Below are 22,147 nucleotides of genomic sequence, written 5' to 3'. Positions count from 1 at the left end.
GTCTTTTTCTCTGATATTAATAGGATGAAAGCATGTCCCTACCTCTATACACACCAAATGATTCCATGAATCGTTTATCAAACTAAAACGACTCTCGTCGGTTAGTCATGTAAAATCTCAGATCAATTTATACATTATGAATAAATTTAATAAGAAAATTATTTACATAATTTACATGAAGGAGCAGTATTATGGTCTCTTTACATCATTTTGGAGACCCGAAAGTAGAAAGAAGTGTAAGTGTGGGGCATCTCTTAAGCCTTTTGTGCTTGTTGAAGAATTTGTGATGTTGGATATCGGGAATCTGCAGCAAGCATAAAATTTAATAGATTATTTATAAATATCACAGCTGCATTTCTTTTCAAACTGCCGTTATAGTTAATAATCTCATTTCAGCAAATTTTAACACTAGCGAAAGCCTATTCAGTAAATACGAAGACTATGCAGAGAGCATTGGATACTTTGAACCAGGAAACATGAAACTCAACTGCCCACTCTCCATTATTCGGACCCCTATCTTTCAGCTGCCTGTCTGTTCTAACCGCTCAGACCATTATAACATGCACGGATAAATGAAATATTTCTTGTAAATATAGTGAAGAATCTTTATTATCTTGACAACTAGTATTTCCACGATATTAAACTGGTGGACCCAGTTCAAAAATAAAGAAACGAACTTGAAATTTAAGCCATTTCGCGAAATTATTTACGAAATACTTGAGAAAAAAATTCAATAGATTTCGAGGGCAAACAGATCCCTCTTCATCAGAAGGAGAGAAATTTGCAAGATTGGAAATATTTGCTGGTATGGCTAGTGTCATCACGAAATATTATGGCGCTCATACCAGCACTTCAAATACCCTCGTTAAGGGGGAAAACGCATGTAAAACCACAAACAGTACCGCTTATGCGTGAAATGCAAAAGAAAAATATGTTCGACAGGCCTTAGCCTCTGAAAGATAGTTCAAGAAATATGAATATGCGTAATATGAAAATAAGTAAAGGGTCAAAGAAAACAGCGTAACGGTCCTATTTATACATTACCTGCAGTAAAGAGAACAGGAATATAATGGCATTTGCCGGAAAAATCAGTTACGAAAATTGAAAAATTAAGTTAACAGAGTTTTGAAAGATTAGGAAGGTCTGGAATGGACTCAAAGTCATTAACTAAAAAAACTAAATCTTTGTGAATGTGAAAAGCTTCAAGAAATATTATACACTTAAAATAAATTTGATTGTAATATGATAATATAAGCATAAAGATTCACTACTTATAATCGCTTCGAAAACAACAAAATTTATATTTTCAGTCTTCTAAAGAGAGTTCTTTAAATTAATGTAATCAGTAAACTGTAGAAGAACTAATAGATTATATATAACAGCATAATATATATAATAGCATTCGATTAAATTTCTCAAACTGTAATATATAATAGCATTCGATATATTCATATATAATAACATTCGATTATATATAATAGCATTCGATTAAATTTCGGTTAAATGTAATATATAACAACATTCGATTATATATAATAGCATTTGATATATTCATATGTAATAGCATTCGATTAAATTTCTCAAACTGTAATATATAATAGCATTTGATATATTCATATGTAATAGCATTCGATTAAATTTCTCAAACTGTAATATATAACAGCATTCGATTATATATAATAGCTTTTGATATATTCATATATAATAGCATTCGATTAAATTTCTCAAACTGTGACATGTAATAGCTTTGGATTATATTTTTGCGTGCGCACGGGTTCGTTATGAAATGAATGCGCAAGTCCGATGAAAAATTAATAATATTTATTATTATCATAAATAAATAAAACAAAATGCTTAAATTTCCTCAGATATTCCTACAATACTGTAATATCTCACAGTAGATTCACTTTTAACTACTCAAACTTTCAACAGAACTTAATTCAAAACAGCTAGAGAAAGTTAATCCGCGAATTCGCTACAGTCAACAAGAGCAGTTTTCTAAACAAACTCTTAAAACAACAACTATTTAAATTCAGAGGTTTTTCTCCTTTTTATAAGCTTTTTAAAACACGCGCGAGATTGTTCTAGCAATTTCTCGAAATCAGAAAGTGATATTTATTTAGTAAATGTTAAATGCACATGTTCTTTCATTTTTAATTTTCCAGGGTAGCTTTCTTTTAATATTCGTCACGCGCTGCACTGCACGGGGAATCAAACAATTTTATTTATAATTCTACTAACATTAACTATTTAAATACCAAATCCGTAACAATATACAATAGCATTCGATTAAATTTCTCAAACAGTAATCACGAGTTTCAACTTTAAAAACATGTATAAGCGTTTTCCTTACTAGGCTTCCCAATTTCTGCCTTTTCGTTATTTGTTACTTAAATTTACTTAATGTTATCTACCAAAACATAACTGTAACTGGAAAGCAGTGATTCTTATGGATATTGTAAACCTTGAAGGAAGGGAAGTTTATGAACCATTTTACTTTTCCTGGTAGAGTGTGAATTTTTTAATTACTCATCACAACGTTCGTTAATGATTTCTGATACATCCGTATAATAAAACTGTAGCGACACTGGGTTATTTTGATGGCTGGAGACGTGAAAAATGTACAGTGCCATCGCAGGAACTCGAACCTGGACCTCTCGCATACGCGCCAACTGTGTTAACCGTTACATCACGAAGGCATGCAGAAAGGAGGAAGAACATACCTTATACACTCCCCTTTTAAACGGCGACTGGGGATTGGCTATTAACCACCGTCTGTTTAGTTCGAGCGTCACTGTAGAGGATTTTTGAAGTAGGAAACACGGGTTTTGGTTTGGTTTGGCTTATTTAATTAATACAAAGCACACTAGGGCTATCTGCCTAAGGAAAGAGATGCCTTCGTGGAGGAATTTCTAAGGGAAACTGGCTCGTATACACGTTACACATAGGGAAAACGCCCATGCAGCCAGCCCGCTCGCGGGATTCGAACCTCGGGCCTAACTACCAGTGTTCAGTGACTTTACCGCTCGGCCGCTGGTGGGCTGTAGGAAACACGGGAGACGTGAAAGGTGTCCAGTGCCCTCGAATGGACTCGAACGTGGACCTCTCGAGTACGCGCTGAGTTACACCACGAAGGCGTGCAGAAAGGAGGGAGAAAATACCTTATAAAATATATACATAAAAGAGCTGAAAATTTATTTTTGTAAATGACAGCAAAAGAAATGTTTACTAGGTTTCATGAGGAAGTAACAAAGATTGAGTAGAATAATTTTTCTTAATTACTTTAATTAGTTGCTTGTAGTTTGCTTTCACGAAAGATTTCTAACTATTTAGAAAATTAGGTTATATGTCTTTTTATCTTTGCAGCCAATTAAAAGAGAGCGTGTTGTGCGTCGATGAACATATGAAGCATTGTTTCACCGCCACGCAAAGGAAAGTCTTCAACCATGTCGTAGCCGGAGCCAGACAGTTTCTTCTTGAACTTTGTGTAAGAGGACCCATCCAAGAATGTAATTTCTTTCTCGGATTAGTATTTTCTTTAAAAACCAAAGTTTAACATCAAATTCTATAATGTAGGTTGAAGCTTACTTCTGTTTAATGTACCGAAGGTACTCAAAAGTGTCTTTATCATATTCATCATGTTTAGGAAAACAGTATATGGGAATATTATCTACACTCTTGTCCATAAATTAAGGATAATTCAGAATCAGACGGAAATCGTACTTTAAAGTAAACATTTCACCTGTTGAATTATCTTTTAAGAAGAATATGGAAATTACAGGAAGCCATCAGATGACGCCTACGGTACGGCACAATGACCAGAGTATGAAAGAAGTGTATATAAGTAGTCGTAGCAAAAACGAAAAATTGTTCACAAGCGTTCTGTAAGCCGCTCAATGCCACAACCGAATCGTTATGACACAGAGGACGCATGTGAATGATTTTTATTTTTATTTATTTATTATTATTATTATTATTGTGATTGAATTATCTTCCGCCTGGAATGTAGGCGTACTCAAATGGAAGTATCCTAGAAACTTGAAATAGCCCAAAGTGTCATCTCTAGGCTTTGGCAACGATTTCAAAATAATGGAAATGTCAGGAATCGTTACAATACAAGTCGTCCCCGAAGTACAAAGCCGAAGACAACCGGCATTTGGCAGTAACTACCAAAAGAAGCAAGGGATAGGATATGCTAACAAATTTAAAATAACGTATCTGAAAATATTACTAACTATGGCAAAATTTATTACACAACTTATTTCATAGTCACTTCAGGAAGCAAAGGCCTAAAAATCTGTATTTGCAGTCTTCTAAAGCGAGTTCTTCTAATTAATCTAATAATTAAATTGTAGAACACGTGATTAAGTGGGAATGGTACTCAACTGTTCCTGGAAAAGGTCAGAAATCATTCCTGCTCTTACTTTTGCGAGTGATGGGAAAGGCCGCTAATCTAAGGAAATTTGATAGAGAACAGATTGTAGTGGCCAGAAGACTCGGAACGAATATCTTCGAAACTACACAACTGGTAGGTAGTTCACAATCTGCTGTCTTTAGCATTTATGCAAAGTGGATAAATGACGGTGAAACCAGCAGTAGGCAGCAAGGTTTTAGACGTCCAGACGTCAGCAAAGAAAAACGATATCGGAGAGTATCCCGCTTGGCACAGCAAAACCGGTGGCTCAGCTAACAGCCCATTACATTCAGGTTCAAGTGTGTTTTGGAACACATTTGGTTCAAGTTCAGAGGACACTGTTGGATGTAGGCCTGTACAGCAGACGTCCCACTCGTGTGCCGCTGATGACCAAACGTCATTGTCAACTACGCCTACAGTGGGCATCGCGACTGGACAGTGGATAAGTGGAAGATAGCTACCTGGTTGGATGAATCACCATCACGTGAACGGTCGTCTCAGGGTACGATGTCTTCGTGATGAACATTTACTCCCCACTGTTCCGCAGGTCATACACAGGCTGGTGTTGTCGGTATTGTTTTGGGGGACGTCCTCATGGGCTGCTCTGAGATATTTAGTTTTGGCAAAACAGCTCTGAGAGGCCCGGTGGCGCAGTGGCTAGCGCATCGCGCAGCAGCACCACAGGGCCGGGGTTCGATTCCTGGGCTGTACAAAGTCGACTCAGCCTTTCATTTCTTGATTTCCATCACTTGGGGACTAAACACTGGGGATCCTGCGACAAGCTGACTACTTGTTCAGGGCATATGCTTACGCAGCCCGGGGCCCACGGTCAAGATAGCAGATTTCGGGCACTGAAGGCCTATTAAGGCTGTTACGCCACTGAATTTAGTTTAGTTTTTTAGAACAGCTCTTGAAAGTTGCGAACTATCTGAAGATAACTGCGGGTCAGATGCACTCTTACATGCATCATTAGGAGAGTTGAAAAATTCCACCACATTGCATAACACGATGTTCCTATATCATATTTATAATGCGCGCCATTTGTTAAATACTACCTTTGTTCGAAATGTAAGATATCCAGTTTTTTCGTTACTCAGTCTGATATATTACAAGTTGTAAAAGTATTTTCACTCTAAAATCTTAAGATCTCTTACAAATTATAACTACTTAACAAACTAAACAGTTTTACAGCGCCAAACGCATTTTAAAAAGGATGTTTTTATATTTTTTTTTAAATTTTATGTTCAAATTTTCATACCTTTAACTATACTGAATTAATAATACACCGTTTTGATTGTTTTATGAATACCTGTAACATTAATACGGTTAATAACAGCTATTTCTGTTGCTATAATATTATTAAGGTTAATATTAGCTACTTCTGTTGCTATACAGAAACTATGGTCAGTAACTGAGGTTAGCATATGGTAAGTACTAATGAAGTGCAGCAACATGCGGTTCTTTATTAACATATTTCACCTTTACAGCTATGTATGTCCTGCCTATACTAACGAACGAACAATTCATTTTACTCGAATTGACGTAATTAAACAGCAATACATCCCAATGCTCATGCCTTCACACTGACCTCATCGATATAATGACTATAGACACTGGCTGTCACATCATGGGGCCCGAGTTCGAACTAAAGAAATCAGCATGGATATTTATTTACTTAGAAGTTAAAACAACAAAAATTATCGTAATATTTGCAAATTTTCACAGGTCTAGTCTCTATGTATTAATTCAGAAGTCAAACAACGTTCCCTCATGATACACAGACGCTATACACTCACAAACAAATATCCATGCTAATTAAGGTAAAGTAACACGCCGAATAAATATTAATTAAGAAGTCAAACAACAAAAATCAGCGTTATATTTTCAAATTTTCACAGGACTAGTTTCGATGGTTTTACCGAACCAGCAACCTCAGCTACCAAAGTTCAAATGAAAGGCAGCTGAGGATGATGGTTCGGTAAAACCATCGAAACTAGTCCTGTGAAAATTTGAAAATATAACGCTGATTTTTGTTGTTTGACTTCTTAATTAATATTTATTCGGCGTGTTACTTTACCTTAATTAGCATGGATATTTGTTTGTGAGTGTATAGCGTCTGTGTATCATGAGGGAACGTAAAATATTAGAGAGTGAAAAGTACTTTCGAATGGTCTAATGTGTAGGGAAGAAGGGAGAAAGACCTGTAGATCCATCTCCAAATGTGTGCTTCATCGAAACGAGAGCGGAAATGAGCCGTTTGTGTGGTGGGATTTTGCCTATGAAACCATTTCATCTTCTGGTTCCTGCTCACTTCTTTCACTTCTGTCTTTTCTTTTAAACAATAGAAGTTTCATCTTGTTTCAATATTTGTTCACCACGAATTGAATTTGGGATTTCTTGATTTGCGGATTTTTGCATGCGAATGCACCATAGGAGGAGGTACCACTTTTTACTACTATCTACTCCTGACATGCGATTCAAAACATACCTTAGAGTACCTGTGCTAACAAGCTTTTAATTCAAGGCCACATTTTACTTAATTAAATGAATAACTTTTGCCCAAAGGGTCGTTAGCCCAAAAGGGCTATTAGTCTTGAAACGGCATTTCGTGTCCAATTTACTTTAAATGTCTGAATTACTTTTCAAACTGTAACCACCAAATACTATCGCCCTGTATTATATTTAAGGAAATTAAATAATGAAGAATGAGTGTATGTATGTAATGAAACTGTGGTTTGAAGGTGGCAGAGGGGAAAGCATGATGACGCAATTTAGCACAACATATCTTGAAAAATCACAATCTTTATTTTTTCATCCATATCAAATAATCCTTTTTCAGATAAGATACTTCTTAATAATATTTGAATAGAATAACTCCCATTTTGAAGAATGACGTCATCTTATGCAAGTAAGCGGCAGCAGCATGGATCAAAAGCGTCTTACCAGCAGGAGAGCTAACGCGGAAAAGGGGAAAGGTTAGAGTACTTTCATAGCAAGAAGGCTGAAGTTTCAGTTCAAAGTTTTGGTTTAGAATTAATTTGATTGGACGAGAGACATCTGCATTAAAACATTACATAAGATAGAAAAGTGTGAAGAAGAGATGAATTTAGGGGCAGATTACCAAATTTAGAATGTTAATCTTGAGGTCGTCAATTATTTTTTTGAAACAGCTATCATATTTTGTTATATCTTACATGTATGTATGCATCAATGCATGTATGTTTCTCGTACTGTTAAAAAACGACACCTAGAGCCATTCAATTCTGAGTAACGTAGTCCTCCACCCGAATATGGGCACCCGGACGCCCGAATTTTTAATCTATTTCATAGTCTATTTCATATTTTTTAGAATTTTTTATTGAGAAACTTAATGATTTCAAAGTGAACAGTGGCAATACACAGTGCGGAGCAAAATACTTTTATCTACAGCGCGTGACACTGTTCATAGGAAATTCTAAAGATAAGCTGTCTTTAAATATTTTTAACCCAAAGGGGTGGTACCGCATAGGCTCTCGAAGCATGTATATATGTGTAAACGAAAATGAAACGCTCCTTTAAGCGTAATATAGGAATCTAAAAAAAGTTCAAACTTCTTTTTGCTAATTCCCGCGAACGGGCTAGCTGCATGGGCGTTTTCGTGGTTTTCCCCATGTGTAACGTGTATACGAACCAGTTTTCCTTAGAAAGTCCTCCACGAAGGCATCCCTCCCCTTAGGCAGATAGCCCTAGTGTGCTTTGTCGTAATCTAATAAATCAAACCAATCTTTTTGCTAAATTATAATAACTATTGCTAAATAAATGGCATCAACGGATATTTACTTAGCTATGAAACTGATGAAGCTATTATATTTAGGTATGATTATAATGCTATGAAAGTTTACACTCCACTGTAATTATTATTTGATTGTTAATCGAATTTTTGACTGTATTAGAATAAAACATTCCATCCATCTTTGACCCGTTCATGTATGTACTGTAGTTAAAATTTAAGTAGAAACATCTACAGTATCTTATTGGAAGTATTAAACCAAGAGTTAAAATGCTGGTCTTACACAATTGTATTACGACAAATGCCAAAGTAACATAGGTGGATTTTTAAGTAAGGCTAACTTCACCTTTACCTTTACGGAGAAAAATGAGGCAATCCTATATAGCCAACTACATCGGCTGGAAACTTTAAGCAATAAGCCTGAAAAATTTAAGCTGTGTTCAGCTGTATAATCTACTTAGGAATGTTTAAGTTTCATAAATGAAGTTTTCATGTTTGACAAGCATATTACGTATTGTTGCGTGCGTACGGGTTCGTAATAAACGCGTAAATCTGACAAAAAGTTAATAATATTTATTCTTATCACAAAAAATAAAACAAAATGCTGAAATTTTTTCCTCACAGATATTCACGCAATATCACAATATCAAACAGTAGTTATATTTTAAACTACTAAAACTTTAAATAGAACACAGTTCAAAGTGCAGAGATAGCTAATCCAATCTCATCTCGAATTCGCTACAGTCATCAACAACAAATAAGTAAACAACCGAACTGAGATGTTTTTCTCCGGCATTTTAAAGCTTTTTAATCATCCGCGAGAACATTCTGGTAATTTTTATTTTCTCGAGGTTTCTGGAAAGCAAAATAGTATAATTACAATTACAGCTAACAAGCAACTGCATTTATTCAATTTAAATATAAATTACGGGAAATCTATTTATTAAATGTGCGTGCTCCTGTATTTTTACTTTTTCGGCGTAGCTTTCTATTAAACCTCGTCACGCGCTGCATTGCACGGGGAAATAAGACAATTTTAATTACAATTCTACCAAAAATAGCTAACTAAATACAAAATCCGCCCCAATAATCATAAAAGCGAATTATGTGTAAAAAATCTCGTAGGAAATTAACCAAAGAATGGCTACTTTAAAACATCGAGAATCTTTAGCAATCTTGTAGCATGAATAAGGAAAGGAAATGAGTAAGACAATAAAATAATTAAAAGAAATGAAATCATGCACATAAATATATTTTTTCACAGCCATCAGCATTTAGAAAGTTATGACAATGCATTTGAAGGGATAATCATTACTCTTTGGGAGATTTTCAACAGTTGAAAGAAAATCTCTGCTAATGATTGAACTAATCACTCAAGAAGACTGAATCATTTCCCGACAAAATGTATAGCTTCAGGCTTGAGAAATGCATAAGAATGCTGTACTGTCACAAGAGAGTGTTCTGCAAGATTCAGTAAACGATAGGGCCTCTTAATAAAATTTTTGTCAATTCAAAAAGAATCTTCGTGCAGGTTTATTTCATAAAGATACAATACAGGTTTTTAATTCACTTCTTAACAAATAATTCAAAAATAATATTAAAGAAATTGTAAAATAACGCTGAACACTATGATATGAGGAAGGTACTTAGCTTAATCCCGACAGATTCTTTAAGCAGGCAAACTGTATTTAAATTTACTGATCTAATGAATATCACAAGGAAAAAGGGTTGTAGACGGATTGATATTTATTTTCAACAACAAGTTTAATTTTTTATTCTTCTCTATAAGCCCCTAATGTCCCCTTCATTCCCCTAAATGTCAATGCCAGAATATTTAAATTTTGTCGCGCGCGTGAAGGAATGCAAATTCTACCTTGAAAAAAAGTGTTTAAAAACCAAAGAAAAGGTTCAGTGGGAATGTGAGAAAGAGTTAGGCTATTGCCGTCACTTCTATTGCGTAAGCGTTTGCTTTCAGAGTTATTGCTGGTTCGCGTGGCTTAACTGCATTTACTTGCTGCCACTAGTTTCGATGCAGTAAGTAAATGCGGAGAAGGGTTTTTTAAACACAGAGGTGTAGTCTGTATGACCGTGCCAATATTTTAGAACCTCAAAACTGCTTATAACTTATATAGTTATTATTTTCCTTTTTATTACTTTCAAACTGACATAAAATATAACTATTCGTAAATTTTTATTAAATTCTATCTTTTAGTTGTTTTTTAAATCATTTTTAAAATTGGGGAGCGGTCATATAGACCTCATGTCTGCGTTCACGTTACTTTTCTCTCGCATGAGGGTGGGGGAATGACTTTACCACTACTTGAGTGTCGAACTTGTAAAAGAACTTAACTCTAGAGGTTTGCCGTATGTCGGTACAATGAAAAACAATAAGAGAGAAATACGAAGTGAATTTTTTCCAAATAAAGCGAAAAGAGAAGCATCTTTCCTTTATGTGTGTGTGTGATTATGGCAAAGCCTCGAGGGCTATCTGCCTAAGAGGAGGGATGCCTTCGTGGAGGACTTTCTAAGGGAAACTGGCTCGTATACACGTTACACATGGGGAAAACCACGAAAACACCCATGCAGCCAGCCCGTTCGCGGGATTCGAACCTCGGACCGAACTACCAGTGTTCAGCGACTTTACCGCTCGGCCGCTGGTGGGCCATCTTTCCTTTATGCAATCACAGATAGAATGACTCTCGTTTTATATACGCCTCAAAAAGTATAAAGTGCTATTCTCATTTCTTCAATGCACAATTCGAAATCAGAAGATCTTGAAAGTGGGAAACCAGAAATAATAGTATTTTACAATTTGACTAAAAGAGGTGTAGATGCATTGGATGAAAAATGTTCTAAACATTCTACAAGTCAAAGAACAAAGCGATGGCCAATGGCTATATTTCTTTAGGTTACGTGATGCAGGTGGAATTAATGCACATGTAATACATCAATGAAAAAAACTGATTTTTTGATGGAGTTATAATCAGAATTAGTGAAACCACATATGGAACGGAGGCTACAAAACCTAACTGTGAACCTAGAAATAAAAATGTGCATTCAGAGAGTGCGCTAAGAGTTTCCAGCGGAATCTATTCTAGCTCAGATGTAACTGATACCCTTAAAAAGCGTAAAGTATGCTTTCTTTGTCTGCCTAGAATAAAAAGAAAAACTAGCTATCTATGTTTCATCTGCAAGAATCCAATATGTAAAGAATCTGCTAAGAGAATTTACTAAAAATTGTGTTGAAAATACTTAAAATAATGTGCTACAGGTTTTTAATATTCTTTACATATATTCTCTTTTTTTTTTTTTTTTTTTGCATTATATTATATTATACATTATATTATATTATACATTACATTATATTATAATGCAAAAAAATCCAGATTCTATAGATGGAAAATTTATTAAATGATTTAGTTTGTACACATTTGCAAGTAAGTAATGTCTATTTTATTTATTTTATTCAGTGTTTCGTACTTTTTCGTATATGATTAAAAAAAAATTAATGCATTAATTTTGGATTTTTAAAAATATTTAATTACTTCAATATAACAAGCAAAGTGTATTAATGCTTATATACTAACAATAGTACATTATTTTAATTTCATATTTTTAAAATGCATAAAATAGAGCGATGTCTGAGAGACCCCTCGTCTGTTTTTACGAAACAGAAAATGAACGTCTGTACTTAAGGTTTAAGAAACGGGAATTATCTGAGCCGTGTAACTTAGTTCTATTACTTGTACATATTTTCGAAATTTTAGTTTCGTTCTGTGATTTCAGTTACAGCCCAAGAAGAGGCGTAATGTGTTAGAGTCGAGTTGACGCATTGTAAATTTTAAAGAGTGTAATAATAAAGGGTACTTTTAACCCTTTTTCTGTGCAGTTACTATTCTTCCAGTTCTCACACAGAAGTTGGACAAATTAACTCTACAGGGCAATCCGGTTTGAAGAAGTCAGAAAAAGAAATTCTGATGACTTTCCTATACTGTCTATTAAATTACACACATTTTTTTCTGCACTTCATTTAAAATGTTTTCCTCGAATTTCATTAGAGATATATTTCTCATTGAATTAATTCACTTCTCTCCTCGCGACAGGGGAAAAATACATAAAAACTCAGAACATCTTCATTAAAAATGGTAAAATAAAGAAAACTGGTGGTGTTGTGGTGTATTTAATTATGGCAAAGCACACTAGGGCTATCTGCCTAAGGGGAGGGATGCCTTCGTGGAGGACTTTCTAAGGGAAACTGGCTCGTATACACGTTACACATGGGGAAAACCACGAAAAAGCCCATGCAGCCAGCCCGTTCGCGGGATTCGAACCTCGGACCGAACTACCAGTGTTCAGCGACTTTACCGCTCGGCCGCTGGTGGGCCCAAATAAAGAAAACTATAAAAACACCAAATACAGTTAAAAATCTTTTACAATTGAAATTAGATTATGTACACAATTAAGAAGAAGACAAAATTTTTCGGCACTCAAACTGAAATTTTACTTTTGGTCTCACTCGGCAAAAACACTGAATTTTATGCAGAAACAGACTTGATTCACTATTTCACTAAGGGTGTAAAATGTAAAAAATTGTCGGCTTCGTTAGGTTTAGTACCACTTAAGCAACTTTTACATTGTTGACAATTCTAAAACGCAGATTAATTAGAGGCATAGAAAGCTTAGGGGTGTTGGAACCCCAAAATCTTCAAAAAAATGGTGATTTCGGATTTTTGCATTTTCAAATTCTCTACACTTTTATCTTTCTAAAAATAACATTTTTTAATCTTTATGAAAATTAGAACTGTAAAAAGTCTAGTTTTAACTTGTTATCGAATGCTTTGATGAATGAGGATTTTTACATAAAAAAGGGGAGGTTTCTCCAAACGTGATTTTTTTATACTCAATGTACCTTTTCTCAGGAACTGCTGCTCACAGGTATCTAAAATTTTTATGGCTTATTTTTTAGGTTTCCTAATATTTACTGAAATGATCTTTTTGTGATAAACTAAGAAAAAATTTTTTTAAAATTTTTTGTGTTAGAAAAGCGCTAAATTTTACTATGCCTAACAAAATATTCTGTAAATTACTCTAAAATTCAAAATGTTGCAAAAGCTCGTTTCAGTATAATCAAATAGGTTTACTTTAATTACGCAAAGTATTTCAAGCGTGTATCTACAGCAGATTTTGAAAAAAGGTGCATCGAAAATGGCCAATTTAAGATTATGGGTATAGGGGCGTCTGACACCCCTTAATTGGAGAGTAAGAACAATATAATTTAATCACTTTTAAAGCAAAAAAGGAATAACGTACAAGAAAAAAACCTAAGCCCACCGAGCCGGGTAACAGATTGGGTATATAAATTTATTTGTCTCTTTTTGGTGCGGTCGATTGCAGTTAAAAGAGAGGTGAACATCTACGTGTTATAGCAGTTCTATACACACAATATTTCAACATTCTGAAACTTCTCGTTTTTGAGTTATGCGAGTTACGTACGTAGGTACGTACAGATGTCTCGAAAAATATCTCTTCTGAATTCAATTTAAATCTAGTTTACATTCCGTTTTGGGAACAAAATGCCCTTTCTTGTGTCCGCAAAGATGTCGCGTAAAAATATCGTTCCAATGGATGAGAGAGCGGTCAAAGTGGATATTTTCGGTGGTATACAATACCTGAAATTTTTCGCGATTACAATACTTCCTCTACTTCGGTACAAGGAACTATAAAAGAGCTGCGTTTTCAATATGCACTTTTACTATTTAGTTAAAAGTATGCTTCATTAAGCTGTTTGGGAGCAGTGTTGCCAGATCGTGCGATTGTTCGCAGAAACGCAGAAGGCAGTGCCAGTACCCGTCTCGGTTTTTGAGCCGTCTGTAAATATAGCTGTGTTATTTTCTTTTGGTGTCACCTAGTGGCCTAGAATACACTTTTTTATATGTGTTTCAGCCGGATGTCCTTGTGTCGCTGGCTTGTGTTTTTCAAAGTCTTCAACAAAGTAGAGTTGTTCCCATAAAACTCAGCCTTAACAATGTGTCAGTGCGGTTCTTAGACCTTCGGCCGGCCGTTGCAAATACAAATTGGCCGCCCTTTTTACCAGAACAAAATACATTTAATAATCATTCCGCTGGCCTTAAATTTGGCCGTCCATCATCTTGCCCCCACTTAGGATCGGCGCCACACCGGGTCACACTCATGAGATTAGCAATCTCTTTGTTGAAACCTTTTGAATAAAGCAGATTCGGGAATGTTGAGAAGTGCATCTCGAAGATTTGGGTAACAATGTTTGTTCAGCAACGATAAAGACAAAGAATATGGATATTACAACTTAGAATTAACCTATAACGAAAAGCGTTCATTTATTTATTTATTTATTTATTTTTTCCTCCAAAGGGACAATTTACCCAGAATGACTATTAATTTCGTTTTAGCATTTTAAGTTGATTTACTATAAGCTTTGCTTTTTACTTCCTTGTACGAAGTAAAAAGGAAGTATTGTAATCGCGACACGTTTCAGGGATCATGTTTCAACTAAAATATCCATTTTGAACTAACGAATGCAATTTAACGATGTTTTTGCCTGACATCTGTACGCAAGGACAAATTAAAAGACTTTTTCTCCAAAAAAATTATAAAACTGCTTTAAAATGAATTCTGAAGAAAATTTTTCGTGACGTCTGTACGTACATATCTCGCAATAACTCAAAAAACGAGTGGCTTCAGAACGTTGAAATTTTGTATATAAAACTGCTATAACATGTAGATGTGCACCTCGTATTTTGGTTGCAATCGGCAACACCAAACCTATATATATATATATATATATATCCACTCTGTTACCCGGCTTAGTGATCTCCGTTTCTTTACTCTTATGTGATTGTAAATTGTGCATTTTTTGCTTTAAAATGATTCAATTATGTTGTTCTTTTCTTCCAGTTAAGGTTTTTATGTCTTTAAGTAAATCTGCAAGCAATATTTGTACAATTAATCAACAATTTAAAAGCTGTTTAAGTGCGGTTAAGCCTAATTTTTAAATAACATGGCAGACATATTTGTTTACATTTAAAACGGCAGAATAGTAGATTTGTTGCCAATTTAGAGAGACTAAGTTCCGCAACAACAAAGATAACGCCTTCATTTATTATTAGGAATTAAATCATGCTTAATCCTTTCTGGAATGTTTTCGAGGAAATAAGTGTTTAAAATTTACTTCGTAATTTCCAATACAGATATTTTGAGTTTTTATGTATTTTTGCCTTGTCGCGAAGTGATAACTGAATTAATTGAATCAGAAATACTAAATCGTCTGCGAAAAACTTTCTTTTTTGTTTGCTTAATTTCTCTTATACATCGTTTTAGATTTATTCTAGTATTTGAATAGAACATGTGGCAACGATTAGATAATGCTTCAACTGATATAAATTTTGTGCATTCTGAGTTATAATATGAACGAAATATAACGCTGTTAAGTGAACCTAGCGTCAGAGTGTTGTTATGGTAAAGAAATATAGTGAATTTTAAAGAGTGCATTTATTCTATTGTGTTTTATGCGCTATCGACGAAGTAGATTTAATTCAATCCAATATGTTTAAATGAAATGCAACAGATTTTTTTTAAAGTTCATAAGTGAAACACTTAAAAAATTGCGGAAAATGTATCGCGTTGTTGAAGAGTTGACAAACAAGCTATGAAATTGCAGTAAATTTATGAAAATGTATTGATGTTCCTTGTGTTACTGACAGCGCAAAAATCTGCCATACGTAAAGAATGAAAAAAACATTCTTCAAATTACGTTAAACAAACTTTTGTTCCCTCTTTCTCCCAAATATGCATAGATCAAATGCAATTGCTGTAATAGTGACGCCTTATTCACAAATATCCTTACAAGCTTTTATTTTTGCAACCGCTGGTCTTACACATAGAATTCAAATTACAAACAGGTTTCAAATAACACCGATACTCATATTTTGGCATTTTTAAACTGAATTTTTCAAATCAATTTTGTAAAAATTGAAAGATCTAATTTTTCTATCCTTTCTTCCGTCCCCATATTTGGGTTTACGAAAATTGGATCTCTGTTATAAGAAAAGAGAGTTTTAATTCTCTTACTTTAAATTTGATCGAGATATTTAGTATTAAAGTCTTGGATCATATTCAGAGTCTGTACACAAATGTTTGAGTGTATATATAAAACATCAGTTTCGAGAGAGCCTTCTGAAAGTGATTAAGTGTCAAGTATTAAGAATAAGTGTGAAAAGTATTGAAAAATATGATGGTTTTTAAAATGGTCATATTATTCACAGAGTCTTATAGAATTCATGTTCGAGAAGACACTGGCAGGCTTCGCTAGTGCCATGCAGCCAGTTGTCATACTAGTATTTACCTTAATTAAAAATGAAAAAATATTTGCAGTTTAAGAATTCAAGTACGATTAATGATTGTAAAATACTTACACCATAAAAATATTAATAACGTAATTTAGACTTTGAAAACATCTAACAGTTACAGTATGAAAATTCTTTCGGCATAACAAAAATAAAAAAATTCTGTTAGATTTAAGATTTCATATTACGCACAAAGGGACTTTTTTTAATTTTCGCATACATACACGTTTCGAGAGCATTTGAGCTAAAAATATTTAAACACCGCTAATCTTTAGAATTTTGGATAGATGGACTCACGCGCTGGAGACAAAAAATATTTTATTATGCACAGTGCGTTGCCTCTGCTCCCTTTGAAGTTCTTGAGTTTCTTAATCAAAAATTCGTAAAAGTTTAAAAAATATGAAAAAATAATAAAACAAATTCAAGATTCGATTTCCAGCTGCCACTTTTCTGGTTGAGAACTACGTAATTCAAAATTGGATGGCTCTAGGTGTCGTTTTTTCACAATGCGAGAAACATCATATATTCATGCAGATTCATCATTGTTTAATTTCTTTCAATATAATACAGGGCGGTAATATTTGGTTGCAACAATTAGAAAAGTGGTACAACTGTTTATAGTTATTCGACGCGAAATGCCGTTTTTAGACTAATAGCCCTTCTGAAACTACGACTTTTTTGAGCCAATAAATTAAGGATGTTAACAGATCACACATAAAACATAACAGCACATACAAAACATTTTGGGGGAATTAACCTCCAATTTTTTTAACTCGTTTACTAACCGACCTCTCATTGCAAACTGAGGACCTCTAAAATCGCAGATTTTGAAGTTAAATATTTCGGGCGATTTTCATCGTATGGGAGTCAAACCTAACCTTAGCAGTTTATTAAACCATAAGAAAAATTTATTCAATGGAAACTATATGTTTGTCTCTTTAGATTCCAACATATACGTCGAAGAAAAAGTATTGAAAGCATGTGTATTTTAAATAAGGAATAAATTAAAGTAATTTCTTTTAAGTTTTGAATAGATTTAAGGTCATTTGTAGAAAGGATAGCTGAAAAGGACAGTCAGTTCTCAAATATGATAAACATGAGAAAAATAAACAATTGCTACATAACACTGTCTTGTTAACATCAACAAAAAATTCAGGAGTTTTAATATCAACAAGTAAGTTTTTAATGTCAACAAAGTTAGTTATAAGTTAGTTGTTAATCCTAACAAAAATTCAGAAATTCTAGAAAGTAGACTTATAATTATTTTAATATAAAACAGCTTTTTTTAGTAGACAGTTTTTACATCGTATATATAACCACTATTCAATTGCCTACTATTCATTAACTATTAACTAACTTATTCCTTAAATATTCATATAACTATTGTACTATATTCAAACAGGCTTAAATTTTCCATATTTTTTGTACATAAACTACGTTTTGGGTCTGATGATTTCTCCCGCGCGATTCCTTCTGATATAGCTTCAGTTTTTCCTTGTCATAGCATTATGTCACATGCTTTAAAAATACAGCATATTAAGTCAATTGAGCTTGGTAAGAAGTAAAGAGATTGGAAAAACCTTTTCGGCTTCGCTAATGTTCATTCTCACACGTAGGGATGATTCAATACAAAAAGAAAAAAGCAGAAATGTTTTTTTCGTTTTTTTGATGAAAGGGACGCTAAGTGTACTCATTTCTGCAAAAGAATAGAACGAAATAAACTTCCTGCGATTCAGTCTTTCTTTCGGAGTGTTTACACATTTGCAAATGTCAAACCCAGTTTAAGAACTGAAGATCATTTAAAAGAAACATAGTCTCAGAAACATATAATCTGAAAAGATTTCTCGGAAAGAAAGAAAATTGCTCAGGGTGAAATAGAATACACTCGAAGATTTTTTCTTCTCTCACAAAACTAAAACCAGAACGAAAAAAAAAATGGTCTACCAAATTTGCAAGACGTCTTCGAGAAAGAAAATTGAGGCACTCAAGAAAGAAAAATAATCTAAATATAAAACTCTTCTGTTATTCCCAAGAGAAGAATTTCGCTTACGTTACTGATCGAAGAAATAAGCCAAAAATGGCGTCTTTTCATTATTTCATTAAATATAAAGAATTTCAGAGAATATTTTAAATCGAATTGTTTTTGGAATAGTTTTTCCCTCATGGTCAATTAAATGACAAGGTTAATTTATTCAAAAAGCTTTTTTTATATTTAAAGTGAAATATTTTCCTAATTAAAATTTTAGATGTTTTATTTTTATGAAAATATTTGTATTCTAACTCCTGTTAACGAAACTCAGTATGTTTAAGTGATGATACAAAACGAGATATTTCCTTAATTTGTTTATTCATCACAGAAAACTAAATCCCAAATAGAAGATCTAAATTTTGCTGTCCTTTGTTCTGAACCAAACTAGTTTATCTTTCATTATTTCTTTTTTCAAAAGAGGCATGCTAAATTTATTCCTTTAAAAATTTAGTTTACAATACGTTAAAAACAAAATTTTAACAATGCATCGATGGTATCCGCGAGAAAAGAATTTTCTTTGTAACATCAGTGAATCGAGAATGTCGCCTTTATTTAAAATGCGATTAAGGAGGCATTTGATGTGTAAATCGTTAAATTAAGTCAAACATCTGCAGGTATACAGAACAAAACAACATAACTTTCCGAATATAGCTTTTTCAATTTAATTTACTTCGGTGTGTACATTAGTAAGATACACTACTAGAAGTGCTTGCTCAGTAAATGGCATTCATCATTATTCAGTGCGTAATGCAAAAGCAGTAAACATTGTCGCTCCGGCTACTGTTATATATCTAACAACAGAAGAACGCATGAATGATTTTTATTTTTTTCCCAATGATGCTTATAGAGATTAATTTTAATCAATTTCTGGCGAGATTAAAACTATAACATTTTCAGAATTGTACCTAGAGATTTTAAAATGTTTGAATTGAATTTCTAAATACCTAAACATTTTTCATTAGTCCACCTCTAGGTTTGTTCAGAATTCAATGTATTTAACTTCTTTCAACAATAATATTTTGATTATTTTCGGCATATTTTATTAGACCCAGAGTATATGCTACTTACAATTATGAGCATTCTTACTCAGATCTTTTTAAGGTATTCTAAAATTGTTGTATTTTGCTCAATTCTATGATTTCTTTCTCTTGCTTTTATTTTTCTTTTATCTTATATTTTTGAATCTAGAATGCTTAAATTCTATGAGGCTATTATTTTAATAGCCACATAGAATTTAGAACATAAGAATATTTAGAACAGCTTCCTGTTCTCAGTGTTTTTGTAAAATATTGAGTTTTAGAAAGGGCAGGCCATCGTATGTCTTCAAGCCAAAAATAATGACATGTTCCTCCTCCAAAGATATACGTAGCTCACGCACATTCTACGCAGGCTATTCGCACACGTTTTAGACGAATTTGCTTTGCTATTAAAGAAAGGTCATCCATTTTGAAATTTTTGTTTTAACTGCAACTACATTTTTAAAAGTATAAATTATTGTCTGCTACCTAACAGTTTGTTATCATGCAAAATGACACTTTTAAAGAAGCAATGGATGGAAGGATATGTTGTTCTCTTCCAAAGAAATTTATTTGTATCTAGTTACCAAAATCGCTGTGAAAGCCATGGTGTTTCTATATCTAAGTTAGGTAATATTGTCAACAAGAAAGGAAAAAGGCATCAACGTTTAGCTCCAAGTAGAAAATGTATACAAGATACATACCCAACGAGAAACTGGAATCTTTGGAATGTTTCAAAGGTAAGATCTTTAACATTAAAAGAAAATCCGCAAGTCGAAGAACAACTGCAAAATCATTAAAATCCTCAGTGTTAACTTTATCCGAACAGAAACGAAAAATGGATAGAATAGATTAATCTTGGGTGTATTTAATTGACTGCAATAAAAAGAAATCATTTATTATTATTACCATTTTTGGTAATAATAATAAATGATTGGAGAGCGATATCATAAAAAATAGTTCAAAGAATCGAAGGAAAGTTTTTCAAAGGGATTTATAAGGTATTTCTCCCGCCTTCGTGGTGTGGTCGTTTGCACGCTGGGCACGTATTCCAGAGGTCCGTGGTTCGATTCCCGGCGAATGCCTTGCTCATTTTTCATCTTCCCTGCTTCCAAAAATTCCTAATGTCTCTACAGATTTATGATTGTTGCTTGTTTCTCATATAACGGCAAATTAAAAATAAAGAAAGTGGAGTAAAATGTTAAGTTCAACTCCACATATTACCAAGACAATATTTTATACCCAATTTTCAAATGCGGAAAAACTTCTCATTACCCACAGTCGTAACACTCTTTACCCCAAACTACTGACTGATCAGTGCGACCCATCAGTAGAGCTGCATCGAGACAAAGCACCGACACATGAAATTCTACTGGTAATTTCCTGTTAAAAAATGGAACAAGAAACTGGTACCAAGGCCATATCCCTACTAAATCTCCTGATTTATCACTCGCGGAATTTTGCGCTTTTGGACTGTTAAAAAATGGATTGTCCATACGTCGATTTCTCCTTGAACTCTCCAAAACTCTCCTTTTTTTTCTTTGCTTATTACGTGTTCCGCCCTTGGGAACTACACGGAAAGGGAGGTATGCTCCATGGAGTTTTTTTAAGGAAAAACTGGCTCGTTTCCACGTTACACATGGGGAAAACCACGAAAACGCTCATGCAGCCCGCTCGTTCGCCGGGACTCTAACCCCGGACCGAACTACCAGTGTTCAGCGGCTTTAACCGCTCGGCCGCTGGTGGGCCCCAAGACCCTCCTTGGGCTCTGGAAACCTGTTCAAGAGGACTGCTATAAAATACGTCTATCGTTACTACAAATGGCTTCATTATCTTTTAAATTATGCTGTAGAAAGATATTGAAGATTAACGGTTATCAAATGAAACAAGAATTTTATGTAAAACATTTCTGTAAATGCAATGAAAAGCGTTTAAAAAATGTGCGAACAGACTCTGTATCACTAGATTTTAATTCTTTCAACAAATAAAACTAAATAAACATTTTCTGGGTAATAACAAATAGAAAACAACATTCTCACAAAACAGCCGAGTTTGGCATTTGATTCTGAGAGAGTATTGCAAATCTATTGGTCCAATATGGGAAGCACCTTCTACGGTTCTGACAACGATGTGCACTTAGAAAATTCTGAAATGGCTAAGGAAGAAAGCTAGAAAACTCCCATGCAAGCAATATGTTGAGTACTTGGTAATCGGATACCGGAAATAACTTCACTATTTTAACAATTTGGATTCCAGTGGTTCATCAACACAAGTTAAAATTTAACAAACAGCTAAACTTATGAAACTAACATCCAGCTAAATGTTTTGGCTTTCAGAAGCAGTCTTTATATAGTGTTTTATAAACATAACAAATGGCTGAAGTCAATTTATACGCTAAGTGTATACAGTATGAATCTGAAGAAGAGGGCAAAACCTTAGGGGGCGACAGAAGGCAACCATACGAACAATGATGGAGACTCTTTTGCAAAGACAAGGACTTTTGCGATCGTGACGAAATTTGCTATGCAACAGCATCTTGAT

At 33.9% G+C, this 22,147-nt stretch overlaps 1 protein-coding gene across 1 annotated transcript in view; it reads left to right on the top strand.

Moving 5' to 3' along the window:
• LOC118191429 (uncharacterized) overlaps positions 1 to 22,147 on the top strand; it is a 118,575-nt gene that overhangs the window by 75,413 nt on the left and 21,015 nt on the right. The window contains exon 3 of the mRNA XM_035362232.2: positions 3,367 to 3,509. Coding sequence (XP_035218123.1) covers positions 3,367 to 3,509 — 143 coding nt within the window. The remainder of the gene's footprint in view (positions 1 to 3,366; positions 3,510 to 22,147) is intronic.

The sequence above is a fragment of the Stegodyphus dumicola genome, chromosome X1 (genome assembly GCF_044657685.1).
Source record: "Stegodyphus dumicola isolate Sdum_Otavi_A_Nest chromosome X1, ASM4465768v1".
Lineage (NCBI taxonomy): Eukaryota > Metazoa > Arthropoda > Arachnida > Araneae > Eresidae > Stegodyphus > Stegodyphus dumicola.
This window is presented reverse-complemented; position numbering and strand designations above follow the sequence as displayed.